The sequence below is a fragment of the Misgurnus anguillicaudatus genome, chromosome 22 (genome assembly GCF_027580225.2).
Source record: "Misgurnus anguillicaudatus chromosome 22, ASM2758022v2, whole genome shotgun sequence".
Lineage (NCBI taxonomy): Eukaryota > Metazoa > Chordata > Actinopteri > Cypriniformes > Cobitidae > Misgurnus > Misgurnus anguillicaudatus.
Genome location: NC_073358.2, coordinates 44,892,501 through 44,918,861, shown reverse-complemented (window position 1 = coordinate 44,918,861; position 26,361 = coordinate 44,892,501). Strand labels below are relative to the sequence as shown.

Below are 26,361 nucleotides of genomic sequence, written 5' to 3'. Positions count from 1 at the left end.
ATTTGTGTGCTGCAAACAATTCAGATTTTGTCATACTTACCTACATGTCAGGCTAATGTGTGGCTCAAAAATAGCGTGGAGAATTTGAAATTCAGTTCCTCCAAACAAAGATCCGGAGTATGGTGTAATGTCGAGGCAAAATTGTTTATAATCTGAGCAGCAATCTTTTAAAGATTCACATGTTGAGTGACAGGAGCATGTGTTCAACTTCTTACCGCAGCTGCGCGCGCACGACTGCGCTGCATGGAAAACACACATGACATTGCATTACATATCAGTTTAAAAGTCTTAAATAGAGAAAATAGCAGATTTCTTCACTACACAATATAAGTATTTGATCCAGTGTATGAATAACTTACCGGCATTTCTGGGCAAAAACTGAAGCAGCACGAAAATGAAGAGGATTTTGTTCTGGGATTTGAACAACATTGCTTCTTCCTCGAATGCCCTGAGATGTTTTTACTAGCAACTGGCGTGGTATGAGACCCGTGCAGTTCAGACAGTCATGGCATTGTGACAAAGGTCTCGCTTTCTGTTCAAAGGTAAGTTAACTGTTTAATAGCCAGAGGAACGCCCCTGATCACACGCAAAAAGAGATACATAATCCTGGCACAAGATATACATATTCATGGCTGATATTGTGTTAAACATTAGCATTGTACGTGTCCGTGTAATAAAGTTTAAACATAAACATACAGTTTAATGGGCTGAAAGAAATTAAATTGTCAAAATAAAAACCTTAGTAAGATTGTCTACTATTTAAAGGAACAGCATGTAGGATTGTGGCCAAAACTGGTATTGCAATCACAAAACTTGTGGCTAAAACTGGTACTGCAATCACAACAACTGGTGGCCAATACACAAAATGACAACATAAACATAAGTTGAGGGCTGCAACTCCACTTTTTAAATGACAATATCCTGGCCGGACCACTGTTGTGAGTGATATAAGTATTTGAAATGAAAATGATTTCTTAATGTCTAGTTACATATTAGGGCCATTTTATGATTAATTGATATAAATTTCTTACATACTGTTCCTTTAAGGCCTGTTCTGCTATTGTGAGTTTATTTGATTGCATTTTTATTTTCTGTTATTTTCCAAACACTTTTTTGTGTTTATTTCTTATGAAGAATTTTCAGTTTTTTTAAAGATATATTCATTAAATAATTACTTTTAAAATATGTGTTATGTGTATTAATATTTACTTCCAGGTAAACCTTGCAAAATATTTAATTTAAATAATCACAATAATGTATGAAAATTATTTCATATACAAACAAAAAAATATGAAAATTAAATGTCTGAGCAATAAAACAGACAATTAATCGTAAAAGTCCTAAAACAGCCAATTAATTCTCATAATCGTCACAATTTATTAGACGATTAACTCATTCACCGCCAGCCTTTTTGAGAAAAGTTGCCCACCTGCATTTTTGTGATTTTAACAAAATTTTCACAAAATTCCTTGCAGGAAAAATCATTTTCTATAAATATATAAACATACAAATTATATTAAATTAAAGAACACACCCTCTGCTTTCAAACAAACAATAAACAAACAAACAAACAAACAAACAAAATGGGGAAAAAACTTTCATTATATATTTACTTTTTCTACTTAATTTAACCACTGAAATATGGATATTTCTCTTCAAAAATACAACATTTTGAGCAAAAAGCTTAAAAAATTTCGTTTTTGTAAATGAATTTATGTTAGAGATCAGACTCAGAATGACTATCAAACATAAAGGCAGTTAAAATAACCATTATATCTTTTTAACTTCCGTTTTTGATAAATTCGATTTGGCGCCATCTGGTGGATAAAAGCGGTATTACACTTTCACTTTGAAATTCGTCCAAAAAGGCATATTTATTAGTTAAATATGAACTCATAAATGACGAGATAACTCGTCAATGGCAGTGAATGAGTTAACCGTCAGCCAAATTTCATAATCGTGACAGTCCTACATGCAATATTAATAATTTAAATTGTGAATAAATACATTTATTATTATTAGCATTTAGCAAAGATAAACATTATTAATATCAGAATGTTACTATATTAATACTTTGTAAAAGTTTTTATAACAAAAAAATTATATATCTACAAATTACTTGCAACAAATTAAATGCCAATGCCAATCCATAAGAATATTTAAGCTACATGTTACATATTCATAATAATAAAAAAAAACATCTACAAATGAATGATAAGAAACTTTTTATTAGGTAAAATCATTTCTTCACTGCACAATGAGCTGAAAACCCTTGGCTTAAAATTTCAAATAAAAGAAAAAAATATTACCAGCAATCAGATTTCACACGTTGCACAATTGCATCACAATTCACACAGCACTTGAGACATTTAGAGTTGTTAAAATAATTCCTTCATAATAACCTGATACCTTCTACTAAAACAAATGAGATGTTCATTGATTTGCTCACATACTCTTTACAGCAACAAATGTAAAACAACTCCCATTTGTCATTTAAATACAATTATTTAAAAATAAACAGAAAATAACTTTAAAATCACAAATGACCAGTGACACATTTTACACTAAACTTTAAATATCACTATTTTAAAATGAGGTACAAAAATCTAAAACTTTTCTCTTTAAGGCATAAACTCACTTCAAAGGACATGTCTCTCAATGCATAGAAATTAGACGCAAACTGAACCATGTTGCAACCTGTGATGCCCTATGAAGTCAAATGTAATATACATACACAAAGGGAATTTACTCTGATGGCCTAAAATTCACAAAAAAGGTAAAGTATGGTCCTGGAAAAATGTTACTTTGATTTGCCAACCATATGTGCAAGTACAAAGGGTACAGTCTATATAGAGCTACTGTATATAATTACTCCCATATAATGAACAAGACTACAATTGTAACTATTTCTTCCTTAGCACACTGAGAAGTCAGTTTTATAAATGCACACTTCAAATTTAGCAATGCATTTGCAGCTTACAACATTATTTAACCAACATGGATAACAAGTGATGGATGTATAATGGAAGAATATGTTATATGCGGAAGACAAAGGTGATGCAGCCTGTTTACAATGAAAAGACTGGATCTGACTGGATCTATACCAGTGAGCGAATGTGGACAAGAAAACAGACAGAAGGTTTTCCTAACCACGTAAATTGGGTTCTGCTGCATAGAAAATGTAACATATCTATATTGTTTTGTATACATAAATACTCCCATTGACTTCTAAAACTCAAGTCAACTACAGGTATATATTCAATTATAAAGTTCTTTACATGAAGGACACTAAACAGGCTCAGTTATAAGGAATGATACGTTATTTAACTTACAGTAAGTGTGCATACGACACTGTCTTGCCTGAATTGCTAATTTTTACAATGGCAACGATCAAATAAAAGATGGGGAAAAATGAAAATGTCAGTATTTTCAAGTGGAACTATTATATAAAATAGATGCAATTCAGTTTATAGTCATAAACCTGTTAAGGAAAAAGCATTTATTTTTTATGTTTCATCAGGAATTTATATGCATTTTAATAATGGTGGTGTTCAATTCGAGTATTAATCTAAGTGTTCACCATTAGACTTTTCTGATTTGATATACAACAAATTGCATACTTCAAACTAGAGCCCGACCGATATATCGGCAGGCCGATATTACTGGCCGATATTAGGCGTTTTCCAAACTATCGGTATCGGCATTCATAATAGCCGATAAATGAATTTTTTAAAAAATGCCCACCAGAGGGCACTCTACAACCTCCCTGTTGGCAACACTCGTGTATAACGCTTCACACATCCTGCAACCTGCTGATCCAGCCAGAGTCGGGCAGAGAGAACAACGGTTAAGTGAGTTCATGGTGAGTTGGTCACGAGACAATAAAAGAAACAAGTTTCTTTTTAAAATGCATTATCATATTATTTTAGTTAAAACTCATAAATAACTACAAATAACTAATGTTAGGAAATCTGTTCATGTTTTGTTTCGCGTTTCTGAAATAGGAAAAAAATATCGGCCGATATATCGGAATATCGGATTTTAAAACCAACAAACATTTGTATCAGTATCGGCCTTCAAAATCCTTTATCGGTCGGGCTCTACTTCAAACATGAATTTCAAAGTCACGGTGATATTTTGTTTATCACAAAAGCTGCTAACAAGTTGCCAAATTTAAGCATATTTACCGCAAGTATGTCAGCTGACATCACAAGAGCTCCGTAAGGCGGAAAATAATGCTAATTTGTCTATTTAACTCTTTACAATCCATCCATCCATTCAACTGTTTCTCTGTCTGTAAATAATACATAGGGTTTAACAAATAAAACATAAGAAAGTCTAAATTCATTTGGTTTCAAAACAAATAATCAATACATAAAAAAGAAAAAGATTCGCCACCTATTCTGGTCATAAAAAAAGGAAAGAGTTGGTGGAGATCTTTCAAGAAAAACTTAGGTCTCCGCATCTCTTATAAAGAGGTAAAACACAAACAATAATAACAAAAAAAATAAGTGCCACTGATTTGTTTGTTTTCAACTCCAGCATTTTTTTTCACTAATATGGAATGACATTTGGGAAACTAGTACAAATAATAAAAAATAACGGACATGACGTAACTAAAATAGCTACTTACAGTGTGCAACTGTATCTGTGTAACTTTGAAGCTAAACTAAAAGTCACATTGTTTTTGTCATTTTTTTAATTCCCTGTAAACTAACAAAACTATGATTTTGTATGAAGCACTGGACAAGCCTTCATTTGACCAGTTTAAAGAAAGGGGGATGCAAAGTATTTGGTGTACACCCCTCGTGTCACGTTAGTCAATGCCAAAAAGATTAAAACAGTACAAATGATTACAAATTCCCAGATGTTTACAGTGGGGTTGTTGAATCCGCAAAGCAGATAAACATCTTAGTATCTTAAAGCTTATCTTGAGGCAAAGGAAAAAGTCAAGGCCTAAACTAGATAAACGACAGACGATCTATCCACAAACCCTTGGTTGTGAATGAATCTAAATATGTCAGTCAAACTTCAAGCCTCAGTCCAGGGTGTAATGTGAGCCCAAAATACACCCATAACAATTTCTGTCCTGACCTAGTCCAGCTGGGCTTTAAAACAAGCCAGCACTGCTGAAGGTTTAGCCCAGTAGGTCCAGATACCAAGTTAGTCCTTTTGGTTCTCAGTTTGTAGTTAGGTCCTCTGCTATCCAAGCTGTATCTGTCCAGAGTAGATGGTGAGTATAAGCATGATGGTAAAACCAGTGAGCAGCCCAGCGTTCTGGATAGCAAAAGTGACCAGAGAGGCAGTTCCTCCTGCCTCCTCTTCCTCACGGCTTACTTCATTCATCTCTGGAAACTGCAGAGGTGGGAAAGGAATATGGAGTATTGAGACACAACGATTGTGAAAAATAAATGCCATTGTGTGTTTTTGCATTTTTATGTTCCTGTGTATAGTTAAGCCGGTTCACAACGCACGTGTGAGCAGTGCGCAGGGTTCCCACACCTTAGTTAACTTTAAATTCAAGGACTTTCAAGCTCCAATACCCTCAAATTCAAGGATTAAATGTGGGGACACACTTCAAGTGAGAGCAAGATTACATTGTGTTACATTTTAAGATATATTGTTACTGTTCCCTTTCAAGGGAACTCGCGCTGCGTCACTGCGGTGACACTTTGGGGGCGCCTCCAAGTGCGTCTGAATGTGTAAATCAAATTCAACCAATGGTGAGGCTTAACGATAAAGACGCGGTGACGCGGAAACTTGGAAGTATATCGCTATCTGAAATATTGCCAAAGACGGTCTTACAGGGATGCAGGAAGTATAGCAAGGGAGACGCAGCGTCTCGTTCCCTTCTAAGGGAACAACAGTTACATACGTAACCCAAGATGTTTTCATGTGTCAAACACAACTATGCAAAAAAGAATTTTGGTATGAATCAACATTCACATACAGTTGATATAAGCATTTAAAGCAAACAGTTTAGCACGTGTGCTTAGAAGGCTAGAATTTTTATATATTATTCTACACTACACAGGGAATAATATGGATTTTTTTTCCCAGAAAACTTTTTGCATAAAATAGATTCAAGCACGTTCAATAACCTGTATCTATCTATGTATATTTTCAAAAATGGCCTTGAATTTTTTCCCCAGATTCACAAACTTTCAAGGATTTCAAGGACCCGTGGGAACCCTGAGTGCATAAGCGCTGAATTTTTTTTCTGGCATCCATGTCAGTGCTTCTCAATTATTTTCTGTCATGCCCCCCCCCCAGGAAGAAGTAAACATTTTGCGCCCCCCAACTCTCTGCCACGACTGTAAATAGTAAAAAAAATTTCTATAAAATGACACACCTGCAAAACATTGTATCCTTATTAACGTTAAAGAAAACACAAAAATAGAAATATCGATCAACTTACAACAAAGAATAACTTTATTAACATTGTTTTTTAGTCTGTAACGAAAAAGACTTAAAATGCATCAATTTGCCTGAAAAAAAAAAACAATCCTTATTGAAAGTATAATATTTTTTGACCATTTGATACTGAAAAATTAAATTAAATATAATCAATAAATAACAATAAAAACTCAAGGGGCTTATCAGCGTGATTGGGGTGTAATGTCTTTAAGTGACCGTGCAAAAAAAAAAATCACATCCTGAAAAAGTATTTTCCCCGGGGTCTCGCGCGCCCCCCCTGGTGTCGCTTCGAGCCCGCCCCACTATTTGAGAAGCACTGAGTTAGAGCTAAAACGCTGAGTTAAACGCTCTCCTAATGCGCTCCTCACGCGTGCGGTGTGAAACCTGCGTTAAAGTTATTTTAAAAGCCAGCCACATACCATATCAGCCAGCGCTATGTAGAGGAACATGCCACCAGCTAAAGCAAAGATCCAGTTCGGAGAGAATTGATTCCCGGCCAGGATGCCGAAGCCCATGCCCAGATAACAGCAGCACGCTGATATGAAGTTGAAGAACAGTGCCTGCTGAATGCTCATGCCGGCATTTAGCAAGATTACAAAATCGCCTAGACACAAAAAGCAGAAGCGAACTGAAATGACATAGACTGAACATCATTTTGGATCAAATTGGAGAAAAAGGCTCTCATAAAAATGACATCGTAGTCTTTTATGGTAAAGAATGAAGCCACACTATAATCATATTAAGTAGCTTTTGCAATACAGATCTTTTTAACTCACTGCCTTGAGGACAAAAAGCAAGGTTTCACGCTACATTTTATAATAAAGTGTTAAAGTGTGTGCTAAGTTTATAACACTTTGAAAAGCCTTTATAAGGGATTCAAGTAATTCTCACCCAGTTCATGCGGGAACTCCTCACACAGAATGGCGACAGAAGTACTGATCCCCTGAAACACAGACGCGGTGAAAGAGGCACCGATTGCCAGGCCATCTATAAAATTATGGAGACCGTCGCTCAGAGTGATCATCCATGCCAAAGTCCCGATGTCAGAGTACCCCTGGCCCTTCAGCCAATAGCATCCACCCGTTCTGGCTCCACCTGAACTCTGAGTGTCCTGCATCAGGGATGTGAACACAAGAGGAGGTCAGAAGGTGTACAAAATTGATAGACATTTATGAGCAGTTTGAGGTTAATGGTGTCAAAAGATTAATAAGGACAAAAGAATAACTTATTTTCCTAGCTCTTTAAGTAAGAGATCATTTATAGGCCGGTTGTTATGACAGAAATAAGCCTCCAAAGTTTGATCAGTGTCTTGCATAACACTGAAGGGGCTTATTTCATGATAACAACCAGCTGCCTGTACATTATCCTGGTTATTACATTGCTATTTCCCTCATAAGTAAGGTAAGGAATATAAAATATTGATTTGAAATATTTTATTAGCACATTTGTAACAAATGCAGACCTTCTTCGAGAAAAGTTAGTTTATATTCAATTTTAAGATAAGACATTAAAATGCGCTATTTGTAAATATAATGTCATATATGTCATTAAAGGCGCTCTAAGCGAATTGACGCGTTTTAGACCATAAAACATTTTTTATTACATACAGCAAACATCTCCTCACTATCTGCTTGCTGCCTGTCCGCTGATCAAACTGTAAAAAAACGCGATCTGTAGACAGCTCAGGCTCGACAAACGGCAATATCAACATAGTGGCCAAACCTAGTACAACAAAACATAAAATGTTCCAGCCAATAAACGACAAGAAGGATTTGGGGGTGGGGGTTGGGCGTGTTCATGAAAGCACGGACGGGAGGGGGAGGCGTTAGCTACGCTCCGTTTTTTTTAAAACAGTTCAAACATCAACAGGAAGTGACGTCGCACATTATTCGCTTAGAGAGCCTTTAATAGACATATTTATATTTCATTTTTGTGTAATATTAAACTGTACCTGTCAAAATAAATTGCAGCATCTGGGTTACCGTTTGTTATTAGTTTTGAACAGTTGTTATCTGGAAATAACAAACCAGCAAATGTTGCAACTGGCCAATCAGAACCAAGTATTTTAACGACGCTTGTAATAAGAACAACATGAAGAACCGGCATTCACATTACAATAGATGTTTGCAAGTCTGCAACTTTTTAAAGTATTTTTTTTTTTTATCAGTATGTCCCAATACCACTTGATAATATTAGGCAAAACACAGTAGGGGTGTGCAGGGCGAAAACTAATGCGGGTTTAGTTGTAACACGGACCGTTTACATTGTTGCACAAGGTTAAGCTATTTGTTTTTCTCGTATCGTTTTCACAATGCCAAAAGACGATCTCCCGCAAATTTATGGAAAGGTATCATGTTTTTCCAGAGAGTTATTGATGAAAGAGTGTTTTGGTGGCATGTAAGTACATTATGCATTCAATTTTACTCGACAATCGGCTTGTGACACATTTCATGGTAAGCTTAAGGTTTTACATGTATCTGCTTGTCAAACCTAAGCCAATTTCCAATACTTTTTGTGGTGTATTTAAATAAGGCAAGGCACGCGTTTCTCAACTTTATAAGCGAGGTCTCAGCGTAACACACAAACTTAACATGAGGGTATATCAGGCTCAACTTTTTTCTTCATAACTTTTTGTTATGACATGCCCAGAAGGCACACCGACTAAAACAACGGCAAGCCCTCAGGGACAACCTTAATGCACATTTTAATTGTATTTAATACACCACACTTTTTAACCTAAATTCATTTTTTTTTTACTAAAATTGAGTTAAACTTGACTAAAACCTTTTTGCGTTTTGGTCAACTAAAACTTGACTAAAACCTTTTTGTGTTTTCGTCGACTAAAACTTGACTTAAACTATAAATTTTACAAGTGACTAAAATGTGACTAAAACTAAAAGCATTTTCGTCTAAAAGACTAAGACTAAAACTAAAAGGTCTGCCAAAAACAACACTGGCTGACGCGATACACGTCTGGATCCGAACTTTACTTTCGGTTTCATTTTTTTAATGGTCTGGCTAGTTGCTAAACTGATCTCTTGAACAAATGCCTCGTCAAAAAAAGCAAATGTTTTGGTTTCCTTGGTAATCTATGTGTTGTTTTTTGCTTGTTATACAAATAAACTATGTTTAAAAAACTTTGTTGTTATTTATTCTTAGCGAAGTTTACCAGACGTTACGTGCGGACCAGGACAGACGCTTTGTTTATGTTGTTACTGCTGAAACCGTCTATAGACTTGAAATATTTGCTGGCAAATGTAATTTTTAGCAAGTGTTACAATTAACCCCACCTATGGGGTAAGTTTTAACGTTTGCACTTCTGTCATGTTTGGTGTAATTGTCCGAGAATGGTAAGCACTGGAAACTTCAAATGGTCATTTGTAGCAAGAGATGTGTGTGTTGCTTGTGTAAAAATATAATTAAACAAACTCAAATTTTTTTTAATGATTGAGCCATAACCAAAAAGTGTTAGGTTGTGCCCTGCTCTTCCTACTGTGGGAACTGCAAATTTAAACACCTCGGAGTAGACATCTCCAAAGACAAGACCTTGACTGTGACACTCAAGCTCAGATAAAGAAAGCCAGACAGCGGATGTACTTTCTGAGAAAGTCAAAAAAATTCAAGGTCTCCCAAGAGATCCGGAAAACTTTTGATACAGATAGAAAGCATTTTAACTCAGTGTGGCCACCAAGTCCTCGAAAGAGGGTGCATTTAGGCAAGCAGATCACAAGGGGGTGCTCTTTCCTTCTTGCATGAAAGTTACATCATACGAGCTGATAAAATCAAGCACTAATTGTAGACGACTTTTGCACAGTACTGTATAATGTAAGGGAATTCAGAGTAAAATAATTAATTTTTTGTTTTTTTGTCACCTGTACTGTCTGCTCTGTGCTTAGCATCTTGTCATCCTCTCCGACCCCTCTGACTTCACCGTCTACTCTTGGTGAAGATGCTCCACCAGCCTCTCCATTCTGCAGTTTCTCCATAACACCATCCTCCAGATCACCATTAGAGCTGGCATAGTGTTCTGCGGGGAAGTGACTGTGGCCGTGGCCATGTGCTCCCTATTCGGACAAACGAAGGGAGAGACAAGGAATAAGTAAGTTTGCAAAACCAATTCTCACACAAGAGGGTGCTGTTTTTCCAAAACTCTTGACAGTTAATGATTAATGCACAGCATGTCATTCATTCACATTTTATGCATTTGCCAAACGCTTTTATCCAACGCAACTTACAGTGCATTACAAAATATATATTTTTAATAAGAATGTGTGTGCCTTGGGTTCAAACCCATGACCTTTTGGCCTACTAACCCAGTGCTCTACCACAGGGCTGTACATTCATGTTGCTTTTCATTCATGATTTCCACATACAAAACAGGTTCATCAGGCCAAACCATGACTTGACATAATCTCAGGAAATTCTCAGGATTTTAGCTTCCTGTAATTTTATTGCTACAGTAGTACAAGTTTGATATGCAAAATTGCTTATTAGTTGTAAGAGCCAATGGTGTAGTGGACAGTGCTCCGACATATGGTGCAAACGCACTTCCGGCAACCCGAGTTCAAATCTTGGCTCGAGGTCATTTGCCTATCCCATAACCCTCTCTCCACCCTGTACTTTCCTGTTGTCTCTTAATTACTTACTGTCTATCAATAAAGGCAAAATGCCCCCCCCAAAAAAACGTTTTAATTGCTTATTAGCACTATGAGCGCTACATCGCTCCGACAGCACACCTGCACTGTTCAGAAAAAAATTGTCCAAAATTGGTCCCAAGCTGTCACAATGCAAAAGTGCTATAGAAATAAATTTACATTAAAGAGCATTTATTTCATTGCTAAAAAACTTTATTTTGTGTATTTGGTATAATACAATGTATATGTTTGTGTGGTTTATGGTTAAAAAACACCTTTTTTCCACATACTGTACATTTTTGTAGCTCCAGATTTCACTCTCTTCCTGAAACGCACGGATTTGAAAAGCTCTGTGTCCCTGATTGGCCAGCTAATCTGTACGTTTGATTGGCCTGAATACCTCTGACATCAGCAGGAAATGTGATGCTCTTTACCATGTTTGAAAGATTGGGTTGCTAACAGGAGTTAACTTCCAGGCTGTGAGTCCGAAAATGGGAGGAATTATGATAATGTCAGTCTTGTCTACATCACCAATCCCAGGAAGTAAACTGTTGCCTACAATCCGTGTGTTTGTTGTAGTCCAAGAAAAGAGATTCACGTTGGAGATAACTCGCGTCATCGTTTACTTTGGGGTTTGTCTTTTGAATATCGTTAACATGTACTAATACACTTACACACCAAAAGAAATGTAAAAACGTGAATCGGACAATAGGTGCTCTTTAAATTGAATTTCATGCACACTCCGGAAGTGTTTTAGCCCCCTAAGAAATCTATCATGTACAACCAAACACAAACAAAATGAACACCCATTCCAAAGTACTTTTAGTGCAGCGCAAGAAAAAATTCTGATGTCACAACATGTGACTGGGAAGTCTCAATGACAATGTCAATAAGGGTATTTGCTAAAACAAGAACCTCCATGCAGTACAGAACTCACCTTGTCCTTTGGCTTTAAGATCATCTTCAAGACTTTCTCTGTGAAGAAGAACAGATAGAATCCCCCAAAGACAACAGCAGACTTGGACACATAATAATCCTCCAAGGGGTCAAATCCAAAAGCCTGTATACAGAAAACACTATTTCATTCAACTAATTTATGTAATATATAAATAAATAAATGTATGTATAAAATCATAATAAAAATGTTACATCTTGAAAATGTTGGATTATGTGTGTATGGATCTGTAGTCAGTCTCGTGTAATGAGCTAAACAACAGAACATGTGGATCAGTAGTATGTCATGTATGCGTGCTTAGTATGGATACAATCCAAACTACCCTCAATCGCTTATAGACCCAAGAAAATATATTTTTGGAAACATGATAATCTTATAATCAAGAATGGCATTATAAATAAAGAAAACGGCTGTAGTTATTTAAAAGTGGTCTAGAAAAGCGAAAATGGGAGTGATTTTGGATTGGGCCATGTGCATTAGTGATTCACCCTCTGTCTGGGTCTTCCGAACTCAGTAAAATTAACCTTTTTATCTTTTATTGATAATTTACAAAGAGTAAGCCTTTTTTAATTTACTATTAATTTGCATGATGCCATACATGGAGGGATCAAAAAATGAAATTAAAGCACATACTATGGATTTAAAATAGACAACTCAACAAAATTTGGATCAATCCCACAATTTGCAGATTAGTCTTTCAGGAGGGGAACCACTAAGGCCAGAGAGAAAAAGGATTTTCATCACCCAAAAAAAGAAAATTTTGTAATCATCTACTCACCAATGTTATTCTGAAACGTCTTACTTCCAAATAAATCAATAAATAATTAAAAGTAATCTTTTTATTATAAATGGATGAGCCCAGCCTTTTGAGTTCTAATTTATAGGCTGGGTTTGCTTCAACCAAAAATGCTGGGTTGTTTTAACCCATTGTTGGGTCACATATACACATTTTCTGGGTTTATTTAACGGCTAGGCTTTTCCCTTTTTTGTACCGAGCCCCTAAGGTGACATTGGAGTAAAAAAATCAAAGGTTTAATTTCATGTGCTATTGTATCGCCATTCTAATGGAAATACATTTAAAAAGGCATTGCAGCACAAATTATAGTTGTGTTTAAAGGATTAGTCCACTTTCTTAAAAAAATCCAGACAATCCACTCACCACCATGTCCTCCAAAATGTTAATGTCTTTCCTTGATCAGTCGAGAAGAAACCATGATCCCCGAGGAAAACATTCCAAGACTTCTCCCACTCCAATGGACTCTAATGGACCCCAACACATAAGGGTCTTATCTAGCAAAACGATTGTCATCTTTGACAAGAAAAATCCAAATATGCACTTCCAAACCTCCACCTCTCGTCTATCTCTGGTCCTGCGACGCGCCAGCACGACCTCACGCAATTGCGCAATGCCGTGGAAAGGTCATGTGTTAGATATATGAAACCCACATTTGCGGACCATTTTAAACAATAAACCGACACAAAGACATTAATTAGTATCATTCCACATACAACAACGTGAGAACGGTCCTCTTTCTCCACACTTGTAAACACTGGCGTAGTTTCGCATACGTCCTCCGTGACCTCTTGACGTGATGACGTATTGCATGAGGTCACGCTGGCGCGTCACATGACCAGATATATACGGAAGTTGAGGTTTAAAAGTGCATATTTTTTATTTTTATTTTCAAAAATGACAATCATTTCGCTAGATAAGACCCTTATGCCTCGTTTGGGATCGTTTAGAGTCCTTTGAAACTGCAATTTTAAACTGCATTAAAACTGTTACGTGTTGGGGTCCATTAAAGTCCAACAAAATGAAAAAAAAAATCCTGGAATGTTTTCCTCAAAAAACACAACTTCCTCTCGACTGAACAAAGAAAGACAACATTCTGGATGACATGGTGGTGGGCAAACCATCTGGATTTTTCAAGAACATGGATTAATCCCCTAAGTATATTTTATGCAAACACTAAAAGTATACTTTTAAAAATTACATAAATACTCTTTAAATAAAGCACAACAAGTAGAATCATACTTGTATTATACTTCATGTACTTCAATCATATTTCTAATACACTAAGGTATACTACTTTTTAATGTTAGGTTCAAAATAACCCAGCATTTTTATAAAAGCAACCCAGCCCAGGTCAAACTACAACCCAACAGGCTGGGCTCATCCATTTTTGACCCAACGCTGGGTTGAAAACAACTTACAAGCTAGGTCATTTTATAATGTCTTTTACCATTGATATATAAACTGCTGTATATTGATAATGTTCTACATATGCACACATCACGTTCCCAAAACGTATTTGTACGCATAAAACATAGGATAAGTAACATTATGGCGAGTAAATAATGTCAGAAATTTAAATTTTGGATGAACCATTCCTTTGAGTCAACATATCCACACCAGAAGCTCTCTAGATGTCTGGAAAGTGAAATCTGAAATGTCTTAAGTCTGGCTGTGTGGCACACGTTTTTGAACCCTTTGAACCCACGTGTCCACTCTACCTCTGGGATTAGTTGAAAGAGGGCGTTGGAGTACAGAGTACCAATGGCCAGGGCTATGAAGTACAGCAGCAACCGCTTGTAAAAGGTTTTCCTCATGAAGGGAACCACACTCGCCCCGACCAGTGAACAGAGAGATATCACTGTCACACACAGGAAACCATACCCCCACACTGGCCAATCAACCAAGAGAAAGACAGAGAGAGAAAGAGAGAGAGAGAGAGAGAGAGGAAGTGGAAAAGAAATAATATTTAAATTATTTAACAGAATAATTAATACTTGATAAAACAATGATATTTTTCATTTCAGTAGTGAAATTCATCCTTTAGGGGAAAAATGTAACCATGCTGCGAGTCACGATGGTTTTGCATCAATTCATGCAACCAAAATTGAGATTTTTATTTCTCTGAAATTCATTGATTAATACCATTTGCATTTAAATAATTGCCAGAATAATTAAAACTTTGTGAAATTATTATATTTAAATAATTTCAATAGTGAAACATTATTAACATGCAGCGGGCCATGAGTGACATTAATTCAGCAACCAAAATGAAGATTTTTCATTTGAAAATATTTGCATCTGATTCAATTTGCATTTATATATCACATAAATAATTAATCAACAGTGAGAATTATAACCATTTCGGACACACAATCACTCTATTGTATTGTCCCAAGGACCCCAAAGTGCCCTCTCACATTCAATCCATTGTGTTTTATTCACAGAGGAAGTGAGGGTGAAGGCTTCCTGATAGAACAAATGATGTCTTAAAAGATGAAAATCTTTAAAACCTGAGGGTATGACAGAACACCCTCCACCACATCCTCTCTCCGCCCATCCATCCCAAAATGTCCCAGAGGCGACAGAGAACACCCCATTTATGCAGAGTGGCCAATGAACCATAAACATCCAAGAAACAAGGGTGTACCTGTACCTTTCTTCTGTTTGATTGATGCCTATGACACAGTAGTTCGACAACCCTATACAGCAGCAGGGGTAAGGTCACCAGAAAGTGACCTAATATTATACACCAATAGTATTATACACCACCATATAGTGTATGGTGTACAAACATAAATTTTTCGGTGATTGGCATTTCGTCTAAAGGAATTATTTTGATTCGCAGTTAACTCTTTCGCCGCCATTGACAAGACATCTCGCCAATCAAGAGAAAACGCCTCCACGCCAATGACGAGATTTTCCGTCTTTCCGCTATACCGCTGTTATCCACCAGGGGGTGCGTACTTCCGCAACTTATACAACCCGGAAGTAGCGCCTCACGTGAAAGAGAAAGAACTCCGTGTATGTTTTAAAGATTGCTCTGCATCTGATCTCTATCAAAAGTCCTTCGCAAAAATGGAACCATCTCAGCTTTTTGCTCAAAATTGGGTGCCCCTGAAGAAACCCACCCATGTCTGAGAGGTGATTACAAGAGAACTAATGAAGGTAGGATGAAACGGGTTTTTTTTGAAAGCAGAGGGTCTGTTCCTTCATCCGACATATTGCCTGTCTATATATCCAAAGAAGAACATCCTCTGGAAGGCATTTAACTTTTGTGAAAATCATGAAAAATGCTGGCGCCGGCCGGCAACCTTTTTTAAAAACGCTGGCGGGGAAAGAGTTAATGTTTTTATCACAGCACTACTTGCGGGTATATATAAGAGTCTCTGGTTTATGGGAAATAAATCAAATTCCTCAACTTTTTTTGCTGTGTTCTTCAAAATGTTTATTTAACTCTTTCCACACCAGCGTTTTTTTTTTAAGTTGCCAGGCGGCGCCAGCATTTTATACGATTCTCACAAAATTTTAATGCCCTCCAGAAAATGTTCCTCTCTGAACACAGAAACACACAACATACCAAATAAAAAAACCGACCCTCTGCTTTAAAAAAAGTTTAATCAGCTCTCAAACATGGGAAGGTTTCCACAAAAACACCACATTTTGAGCAAAAAGCTAAGACAAATTCAATCTTTGCAAAGGACTTCTGTAAGAGATCAGATTCAGAACGGTGATCAAAACATACACTAAGTTTTTACTGTTTTTGGATCAGTTCTTGCTTCGGTGCTTTATAAGTTGTGTAAGAGTGCCACCTTGTGGATAATATAGATTGCAGTAAAAACTCGTCATTGGCAGGGACGCCTTCTCTCCTAACCGACAAGACAACTCGTCAATGGCGGGGAAAGAGTTAAACAACATCAGTAATGAGTATCAAATGTCATTTTTTAATGCTTAAAGCTACACATAAGTAAATAGTCGGAGTCCAAACTGTCTCCTTACTATAGTTTACAACAGTAGGCGTATAATAATGAAAATTATTATAATAAAAAAATTTTCATTATAATAATATAGCTTATTATAAAGTACATTTTTAAGTTGTGCTGTTGGGTCATTTTTCGTGTGAAATGTCAATTTATACAAAGTACGTAAAGTAACCTGCAATTCTACATTTCAAACAGAGAGGGCGATATAGAAGGCAAAAGTTACAGATATAGCTTGAACCTAAAAATGAGTGCTGGGCAAAGATTAATCGCGACCAATCACACACAAAATAAAAGTGCACTTTGCATAATATATGCGTCTGCGCTGTGTGTAATAATTATGTATATTTAAACACAGACACATACATTTCAGAACCTTTTTATTTATATATCCCTTTTTTTGTTTATATATAATATAAAATATATATAAAAATATAAATAAATATATATATATACACATAAAAATATTATAATATATTATTTATATATCTTTTTTTGTTTATAAATAATATAATATATATATATAAATATATAAATAAATATATATACACATAAAAATATTTCTTAAATACATAAATTAATGTGTGTGTATTTATATATACATAATAATAACCCACAGCACACAGTCACATCCTATGCAAAAAATAACTTTTTTGTATGCGATTAATCGCGATTAATCTCTGCCCAGCACTATTATATGGAATAACTCAGAAAATGACAGACAATAATCTAAAAAAAAGGTTTTAAAGCTATCTTAGCTTCAAACTGTGATTATTACAGGGAAATAAATGAAATAATTCGGAATAGGTAGAGGTTCAAGAAAAAGAAATCCCCACATTGAGAACCACATTTGCTGTGGCCTGAAGTTTTGTTTTGGTAAAATGTGAAAAAGTTGCATAGAGATAAAAGGAAAAAAGACGGCCATTCCAGACACCCTAAGGAGATTAATCTTGATCCCCGGTTGATTCGGCATGTTTGGGTGGAGATGGGGAATGGATACTAAACCTCAGGCAGGAGCTGAAAGATGGCAGTGGAGAACAACGTTCCGATGGAAAGAGCGATGAAAAAGACGAGCGCTCTGCGCATGAATCGCGTCCTCATCAGGGGAACCACAAAAACGCCAGTCAAAGCGAATGCACTAACCAGAGTCACGCTCAGAATCGAGTAACCCCACACTGCAGGACACACATACATTCACCCTTTAATAACACATTAATAACATTATAACTGGGCAAACACACCCAACAGCTTTGGTCTGTAAATTATTGTATAACATTAAAGTGGTGCTCTGTTTTATTCCAGTCCAGCTCGAATACCTGGAAACAAAAGATTTGTGACGAACATGAGGAGACTGTCATTGTCTAGGAGGCAAACATGGCAGGTGTGTGTAATGTACATAACATAATGTCACGTGACACATCTAAACCGGCTTTCTCCAACCACAGCGTTTACATTTACAGCACTGAACACAGCTGTCGACAGTTTACCTAAAGAAAGCAAAAACTCGTAGTCAAATCAAGTTTTTTTTCATACAATACCTGTGGTATAAAAAGATGTGCAAGTTAAAGGAATAGTCTACTCATTTTCAATATTAAACTATGTTATTACCTTAACTAAGAAGAGTTGATTCATCCCTCTATCATCTGTGCGCATGCACGTAAGTGCTGGAGCGCGCTGCGACACTTCGATAGCATTTAGCTTAGCCCCGTTCATTCAATGGTACCAATCAGAGATAAAGTAAGAAGTGACCAAACACATCAACGTTTTCCTATTTAAGACGAGTAGTTATACGAGCAAGTTTGGTGGTACAAAATAAAACGTAGCCCTTTTCTAAGCAGATTTAAAAGAGAAACTATATTTTATGGCGTAATAGCACTTTTGGGAGTACTACGACTCGGCGCAGTAACACCCTCCCTCTCCCATTATGAGAGGGAGAAGGGGAGCGGACTTTTCAGGCGAGTCGAAGTACTCCCAAAAGTGCCACTACGCCACAAAATATAGTTCCTCTTTTAAATCCGCTTAGAAAAGGGCTACGTTTTATTTTGCACCACCAAACTTGCTCGTATAACTACTCGTCTTAAATAGGAAAAACGTTGATGTGTTTGGTCACTTCTAACTTTATCTCTGATTGGTACCATTGAATGAATGGGGCTAAGCTAAATGCTATCGAAGTGTTGCAGGGCGCTCCAGCGCTTACGTGCACGCACACAGATGATAGAGGGATGTATCAACAATTCTTAGTTAAGGTAATAACATATTTTAATATTGAAATTGAGTAGACTATTCCTTTAAGCTTTTTGGAAACCTCAAATGTACATATCTGTACCAAAATGGTACATATTATGACCTTTTAAAAGGTACCGTGCCAATAAGAACTTCTGTACCATTATTTCTGAGGGTGTGCAAATTAATATAACATAGTGAGGATGGTAAAAGAATGACTATGCAAAATAATATAGTACAGTGTTTAGGGCAGGGGTCTCCAACATGGTGCCCGCCAAAGTACATTCTATTAATCAATTGTAATATTTATTTATTACATTTTTTTATATTAGCTTGGCTTGGTTTACGTATGTTAAAATTTTAAACAATACTAAAACATATCAACAAGCACAATAAAATAAAATAAAAGTAACAAGTTAAACAAAAAAGTTTTGAGTAGACTATCAAAACATAACCCTCCTGTTTTATCCATTCTGGTAGCCCATCCCCACAAAACGGTTGGAGACCTCGGGTTTAGGGCGGGGCAAGTTCGAATCCGGTTTGTGACAGGTTACACTCCTTTCTCTTTGTATTCTCATCTGTCATAGTAGTACTATGTAAATCCCATGGTCCTCGATATGGCAGGCTTAATAATTAAGTACAATGTGACGTACTAAGTATTTCGATCACCTTTTTGTAAGGGTTGTATCCCATCGTACATTTTTTTTAACGAAAAAACATCAGGATGCTGTAAGAAGACATTCATTTTCTCTCATACTCCAGTGAAGCATATCATTACAGCTAAACTGGCCTTGTGACATTTTCCATCTCCTCTCCATCTGCCAGGATGGATGAGAAGTGAAAAATCTAAGAAATGCCTTGAGAAAATGATTGAAACATCACTAAGTCAGATAACATTATGCAATAATGTTCAGTAAGAAAACAACAGGCAGATAAAAAAGAATTTCAATATCATGTATCCATCAATTTTGTGTCATCTAAAAGAAACTTGTATAACAAATGATTTCTGTAGACCTCTGGTTTAAAAAAAAAAATCTCAGATTATAGGTCTGTGAAAAGTTGTTTCCTGTCTGCATGATTTTCCCAAATGTCCCCGCAGACTTGCACGCCCATTAATTTTTCTGAAGTCGCTGTCTTGGCTTTTTATACCTCTTGCCTACACAGTAGTTAAATTGAGATTTTGAAAGACTCCCTAAACAAACAGCCTGCCTTAAATTTTTTTGTTTGGCCAGAGGACTGTGATTGACTCCAGATGCGACTTGCATCTAAAATATACAAGCTGGAACTTTTTATTATTTATAATAATGAATTATTAGGTTGGTGTAATGTTAATGTTATTCACTGGTTTACTGCACCCGCACTTTACTTGAACTTTTTATCTACCTTAATATCTGTTCTCTTAATTCAGATTTGATTTGTTTTTCTCTAAACTAAATTTTTTTTATACTTTAATTTAATTTCTGATTCCCTTAATATATATATATTTTTTTGCCTTAAATTAATTGTGTATATATTTTTCCTAATTCTTTTGTTGCACAGTCTAATAAAATAAAAGACAAATAAAAACCTTGAATTTAGGGCTGCATAACAACTAATCACAACTAACATTTGCAGAATAAAAGTTTTTGTTTACGTCATAATATGTGTGTGTATTATGTATAATAATAATTTATATATAAATACACACACATGCATGAAATATTATCATGTGTATATACATTTTTATATTTATATATCATTTATTTTATATACAGGGTTGCCACACATTAGTTAACTTCAAATTCAAGGACCATTCAAGGACTTTCCAGGTGCAATACCCTCAAATTCAAGGACTAAATGTGGGGACACATTTCAAGTGAGAGCAAGGTTAAATCGTGTTACCTTTTAAGATACATTGTTACAGTCTCCTTTCGAGGGAACTCACGTTGCGTCACTGCGGTGACACTTTGGGGACGCCTCCATGGGTAAGTGCGTATGAATGTGTATATCAAATTCAACCAATGGTGAGGCTTAACGACAAAGACAAAGTGACACGGGAGACAGGAAGTATATCGCTATCTGAAATATTGCCAAAGACGGCGTTACAGGGACGCAGGAAGTATGGCAAGGAAGACGCAGCGCCTCATTCCCTTCTCAGGGAACAACAGTTACATACCTAACCAGAGACGTTTTCATTTGTCAAACACAACTATGCAAAAAAGCATTTTGGTATGAATCAACATTCGCATACCGAAGATATAAGCATTTAAAGTTAACTGTTTAGCACGTGTGCTTAAAAAGTCTAGAATTTTTATGATATTATCCTACACTACACTAGGGACTAATATGGATTTTTTTCCAGAAAACTTCTTGCGTAAAATACCTGTATCTATGTATGAATATTTTCAAAAACTTCCCAGGGCCTTGAATTTCCCCCTCAGATTCACAAACTTTCAAGGATTTCAAGGACCCGTGGGAACCCTGTATATATAAATATGAATACTTAATATATATATACACTTTTTTTCTTAAAATGTATACATACATGTGTTTTTTTAGATTTACATTATTGTCACAACACACACATATGCAAACAAAAACTTCTTTCTGCAAACGACCAGCTGCAATTAGTTGTCATGCAGCCCTACTTGAATTATTAAGTTAAGCTGTCACGTACAATTTTGTGGATAGGTCCAGTTTAACGTCATTTTGACTTTAAAGTAGGGATGCACCGATATAATTTTTTTGGGCCGATACCGATTCCGATTTAAACAGACAACTTCTGGCCGATACCGATATTAAACACTTGTATACAATAGTATACAGTTGGTCTACTAGCTAGTTTATTTCTGCATCAAATTATTTTTACTGAACATGGATTGGATCTAATTAACATTCAACTGACCAACATAATAAGAGAGGCACAAATTAAGCTACAACAAATATAATAAGACAGCATGACATCCTTCAAAGGTGGTTTTAGCTATTCAGCATTTATTTTATTAACAACATTAACTCATTTTTTACATATAATGGATTTCTTTATGCAGTTAATTAATAAACAATCGGTATCGGCCTTTCTCGTGCTATTGCCGATATGCCGATGGTTTCAAATTCATCAAATATCGGCCAATTAATATCGGCCGCCGATACATCGGTGCATCATTACTTTAAAGTTAAGTATGTAAAGTAACTTTTTTATTTGTTTTGTTGCAAACAGAGATAGAGATATAGAGGCAAAAGTTACGAACTGCAGCTTTATGTCGACCATGCTGAAATTCTTTATCTTCATTTCTAAACAATTGTGAACAAACAACTTTTGTTTTGTTTTTTAATCAAAAAATATTTTGATCAAAGTGTGCTCGTCTTCTGTGTATACTGGAAATATACAATATTTTTATTTGAACTATTGTGTACATATTATATATACACACAGAGTGTATCATATACAATATAATGTGCATCTCGTGTAAACTGTGTATATTGTAATTATACAATATTTATATTGTAAGTGTTGTGTATGAACCGTGTTTGGTGTTTTATTTGTTGACACACACAACAGCAAGTGTATCGTTTCACCCTATAATTGTAATCCCGATTAGGTTTTCGATTAATTGGGCAGCCCTACTTTTTAGGTTTATGTTTTATGGAGAAGTCAATTCTTCAGACTATAAACTTCTGCTGTTCTTCTGTTCACAATTTAATAAGGAGACGTGTCCCTTCTGATGGTCTCAGTCACAGTTTAAACTCATACTGATTACTGATCTACTAAATGTTTTCAAGAAGTTTAATGGCCAAATCAAAGGCTGTCTATGATACTCTATACACTATAACTTAGTCTCTGGTAAATGTGTGATAACATCTGTTGTACTTTATCCATACTGATAATTATGAAACAATAATCCTTGTGGACGTGCAGAACATGTCAGCTTTAAAATAAATATTAAAAGACAAGTTGCATAAAAGGATGAAAGTCCAAACAACAGAATCTCCACAAAAAAAAAAACATTCAATTATTTCCATTAGTCTTACCCTCAGCTTCTGTGGGTTTAGGGCTGGTCCCTGGATCTTGGTCCTCTTGGGCTTTACATGCTTGAGAGTCCAGCTGCTGTAACATGGTGGGACAGATCTTCTGCAGGGCCTCTCCATTTATACGGGACTCTTCACTCATCCCATACACGGCCAGAGCATCTGTTGCCAAGCACTGAAAGCACCGGACAGAGGTTTTGTTTACAGATCACAGAGAAAAAGACTTGTATTACAGAATTGAGTTTATACTGGAGCTCCCACACCACAGGACACAGATCACGAATTTGACCTAGAAGTCTGAAATAGTCAAATTTCAAGGTGGTACCTAGATAAATGTCAAGACTGAGGTTCGGAGATACAGAACGGGTTTGTAAGAATGTGCTGAGAAAACAATGGCAAAATAAATAGAATGTGGAGCACATGAATAATTTTACGCCAAACAGAACAGATGGTATGATTATTAAGAAGCCCATATGATTAATAAATTACACCCAAGACAAATAATCGTGGCTTTGTGAAGTCAGGGTGTGTTCAGAAACTTGGCAGAAGGTTAATGCATAAAGCAAGATAACCTAGAAGACAATATTTGTGAAATTGGTGTCACACTGGGCATCGCTAGCACTAATAATTTGGGGCTTGAGCCAATTAGTAAATATTGGTTGTTTAGTTCAAAGCTGCTGATGCCTAATAATTGAAGTTGGTTTCTCCCTCCCATCCAGATCCACGCACGTGTGCACACACATACACACACGCACACAAACCATGTGAGCATTGGCGTAAATTTCATTTCCAGAGCAAATTTTGAAGGGGACACAAAAATACAGCCAAAATTGTACTTGTAGGGATGTGTGTACACAAAGAAAAGCTTTATATTCCTCTTTAAAGCCATTTATTTATTGCAATGTTTTTGAAGATGTTTACAATCAAGTGAACAATGATTTTGGAACTTCATTTTAACATAATGACTCTTAGTTAGGTAACGTTAATCGCTAACATAGCAGACTTTAGGAAAAATACATCGGTTATCATCAATGTTCGTAATCGTTTTTGGCTACAGACATGAAATACATACAGCAGGGAAAATAAGTCTTTGACACATCAGCATTTTTATTAGGGGTGTGCATTGGCACTGCCCTCACAATTCGATTCAATTACGATTCACCAGGTAACGATTGAATTCGATTCTATGATGCATTGCGATGCATCAGAATTCTACTGTACACAAGGCAAATTTTTAATCAGTCAAGTACAACTATTCTCAACAAAAAAGGAAGCTTAGCAGCTTTAAGACAATGACAATTATATACCTGAGATGAGAATTTACACATAACGTTAAGTCTTGTCTAGTTTCCCATTAAGTGGGCTATTGACACAAAATTTCCACCTGAGGTAGACATCAAGCCAAATATTGCATTCATACAAAGAAATCAGAACATTTAAGTATACAAGTTGAGTCATAATAAATAAAGTGAAATGACACAGCGAATTAGTACTAAACACACTTTATTTAATACTTTGTAAATAAGATTACAGCTTCTAGACAATTGGTAATTGTTTCAAAGAAGCTTTACATTAATACAAACAGTGGAAAACACAGGAGAGACCAGTCATCTGCATTGCTCAGGAGAGATTCTGGCCCATTCTTCAAGTCTTTAAATCTTGAAGGTTCCTTGCAGTGTAAGCTCGCGACTGCTCTTTCGAGGATGCGCTAATTCAAAATAAGTGTTCGGGTTGTCACGTGTGTGGGTCTCTTTTCCAAAATATGTGACCTGCGTGTGGAGAGATCCTGTGTGCATCACGTGTTTTGTCAAAATAAGTGCCTGCTGCACACGCATCAAAACCTCACATTCCCTAAATACACGCAAGACACTCCCTTAACAGTAAACTCTGATTACGCATGAGATTATGCGAGTATCTGGCAATGCAAGCGTCTCTTTTCAAGTTCAAATTCAAGGCAGCAGGCACTTATTTTGGCATGACACGTGATGCACACACGATCCCTCAAAGTGCAGAATACATATTTTAAAATGACGAACCACACACATGACGGGCTACATACATGTTGTGACGAACTTCGCATTGTGCGCTTCAAAAAAAGAAGTCACCAGCCACCACTGGTTCCTTGGGCTTCTTTTATGAACTTTGATCTTCAGTTCTCTCCATTATATTAGATCCATATAGCCAACCTATCCATCCATGATATGATGGTAACTACTGTTGAAAGTCCGCTTTAAGTCGAGCGTCTGATGTCACACACCACAACTTCTGGGTGCAAACGCTCCATCAATAAACTTTAAGCATCAAACTATACTTCTTAACACTTACAGTGGAGTGTAAAACTACCCCCCAAAAAATCAACCTAACCTTCATCTCCATACTGAAATCACAGATGAGATGGACAAAAAGTATTTTTTATGAATTGGTAAAGTATTGTTGTTTGGGACGTCATGAGCATGGAGAATGTAGTATACACTGCGAGTTTATGTGGTTGAGTGGTTCATGGAGGTTGTCTACAAATCGGAAGACTGGTGGTTCAATCCCCGGCTCCACCTGACCAAGTGTCGAGGTGTCCTTGAGCAAGACACCTAACCCCAGCTGCTCCCGACGAGCTGGATGGCACCTTGCATGGCTGACAATGCAGTCCATTTACCATTTTATAAAAATATGTGTCAAATATAATTAAATACAGTTCATAAACAGCTGTTGAAATTTTTGTCTTACATGAAGCGAGTGGAGGCTTGGACCAAAAAAAGGTATTCTTTACTTCACAACTTAACAAGCGGGTTGGGGTGGCCTAGGATTAGCCTGCGTCTTGTCTTATAAACAGCCCCGGGCTGATCAACCGAGTCACGAGGGAGTGAAGGTGACACAAAGCTTTGAAACAATTTAAAATATTTCTTTAATCCAAAGCATGCAAACTAAAGCAGAGGATCAAGATTTTCATAAAGGGCAAATCATAAGAATCTTTGTAACTTACAGTAAAATGAAGAGGGTTTACACCGCTTTATTGGAAAACATGTTACTTAGTTGACACAGGGTTCGCCCACCTTAGTTAACTTCAAATTCAAGGACCTTTCAACGACTTTCCAGGTCCATTACCCTCAAATTCAAGGACTAAATGTGGAGACACATTTCAAGTGAGAGCAAGGTTACATTGTGTTACCTTTTAAGATACATTGTTACAGTTCCCTTTCGAGGGAACTTGCATGTTACAGTTCCCTGTCGAGGGAACTCGCACTGCGTCACTGCGGTGACACTTTGGGGACACCTCCAGGGGTAAGTGGGTCTGAATGTGTATAACAAATTCAACCAATGGTGAGGCTTAACGACAAAGATAGGGTGACGCAGGAG

General features: G+C 36.4%; 2 protein-coding genes across 7 annotated transcripts in view; both read right to left on the bottom strand.

The window, feature by feature from the left end:
• susd2 (sushi domain containing 2) overlaps positions 1-639 on the bottom strand; it is a 58,907-nt gene extending 58,268 nt beyond the window's left edge. For 2 of the 4 annotated variants that reach the window (XM_073860404.1, XM_073860405.1), the window contains exons 1-2: positions 360-639; positions 41-239 (exon numbers count right to left, since the gene is read on the bottom strand). In XM_073860404.1, the coding sequence (XP_073716505.1) occupies positions 41-239; positions 360-429 (269 nt within the window). In that variant the 5' untranslated portion in view covers positions 430-639. The remainder of the gene's footprint in view (positions 1-40; positions 240-359) is intronic. The other 2 variants (XM_073860402.1, XM_073860403.1) reach the window with 2 other exon arrangements.
• Positions 640-2,212: 1,573 nt separating this feature from the next.
• Positions 2,213-26,361, bottom strand: part of slc39a14 (solute carrier family 39 member 14) — a 37,664-nt gene continuing 13,515 nt past the window's right edge. For 2 of the 3 annotated variants that reach the window (XM_055198571.2, XM_055198570.2), the window contains 7 exons: positions 23,014-23,185; positions 14,521-14,690; positions 11,989-12,111; positions 10,290-10,481; positions 7,309-7,528; positions 6,837-7,021; positions 2,213-5,355 (listed from right to left, as the gene is read on the bottom strand). In XM_055198571.2, coding sequence (XP_055054546.2) covers positions 5,203-5,355; positions 6,837-7,021; positions 7,309-7,528; positions 10,290-10,481; positions 11,989-12,111; positions 14,521-14,690; positions 23,014-23,185 — 1,215 coding nt within the window. In that variant the 3' untranslated portion in view covers positions 2,213-5,202. Of the gene's footprint in view, positions 5,356-6,836; positions 7,022-7,308; positions 7,529-10,289; positions 10,482-11,988; positions 12,112-14,520; positions 14,691-17,784; positions 17,955-23,013; positions 23,186-26,361 lie in introns of all 3 variants that reach the window. The other variant, XM_055198572.2, reaches the window with a different exon arrangement.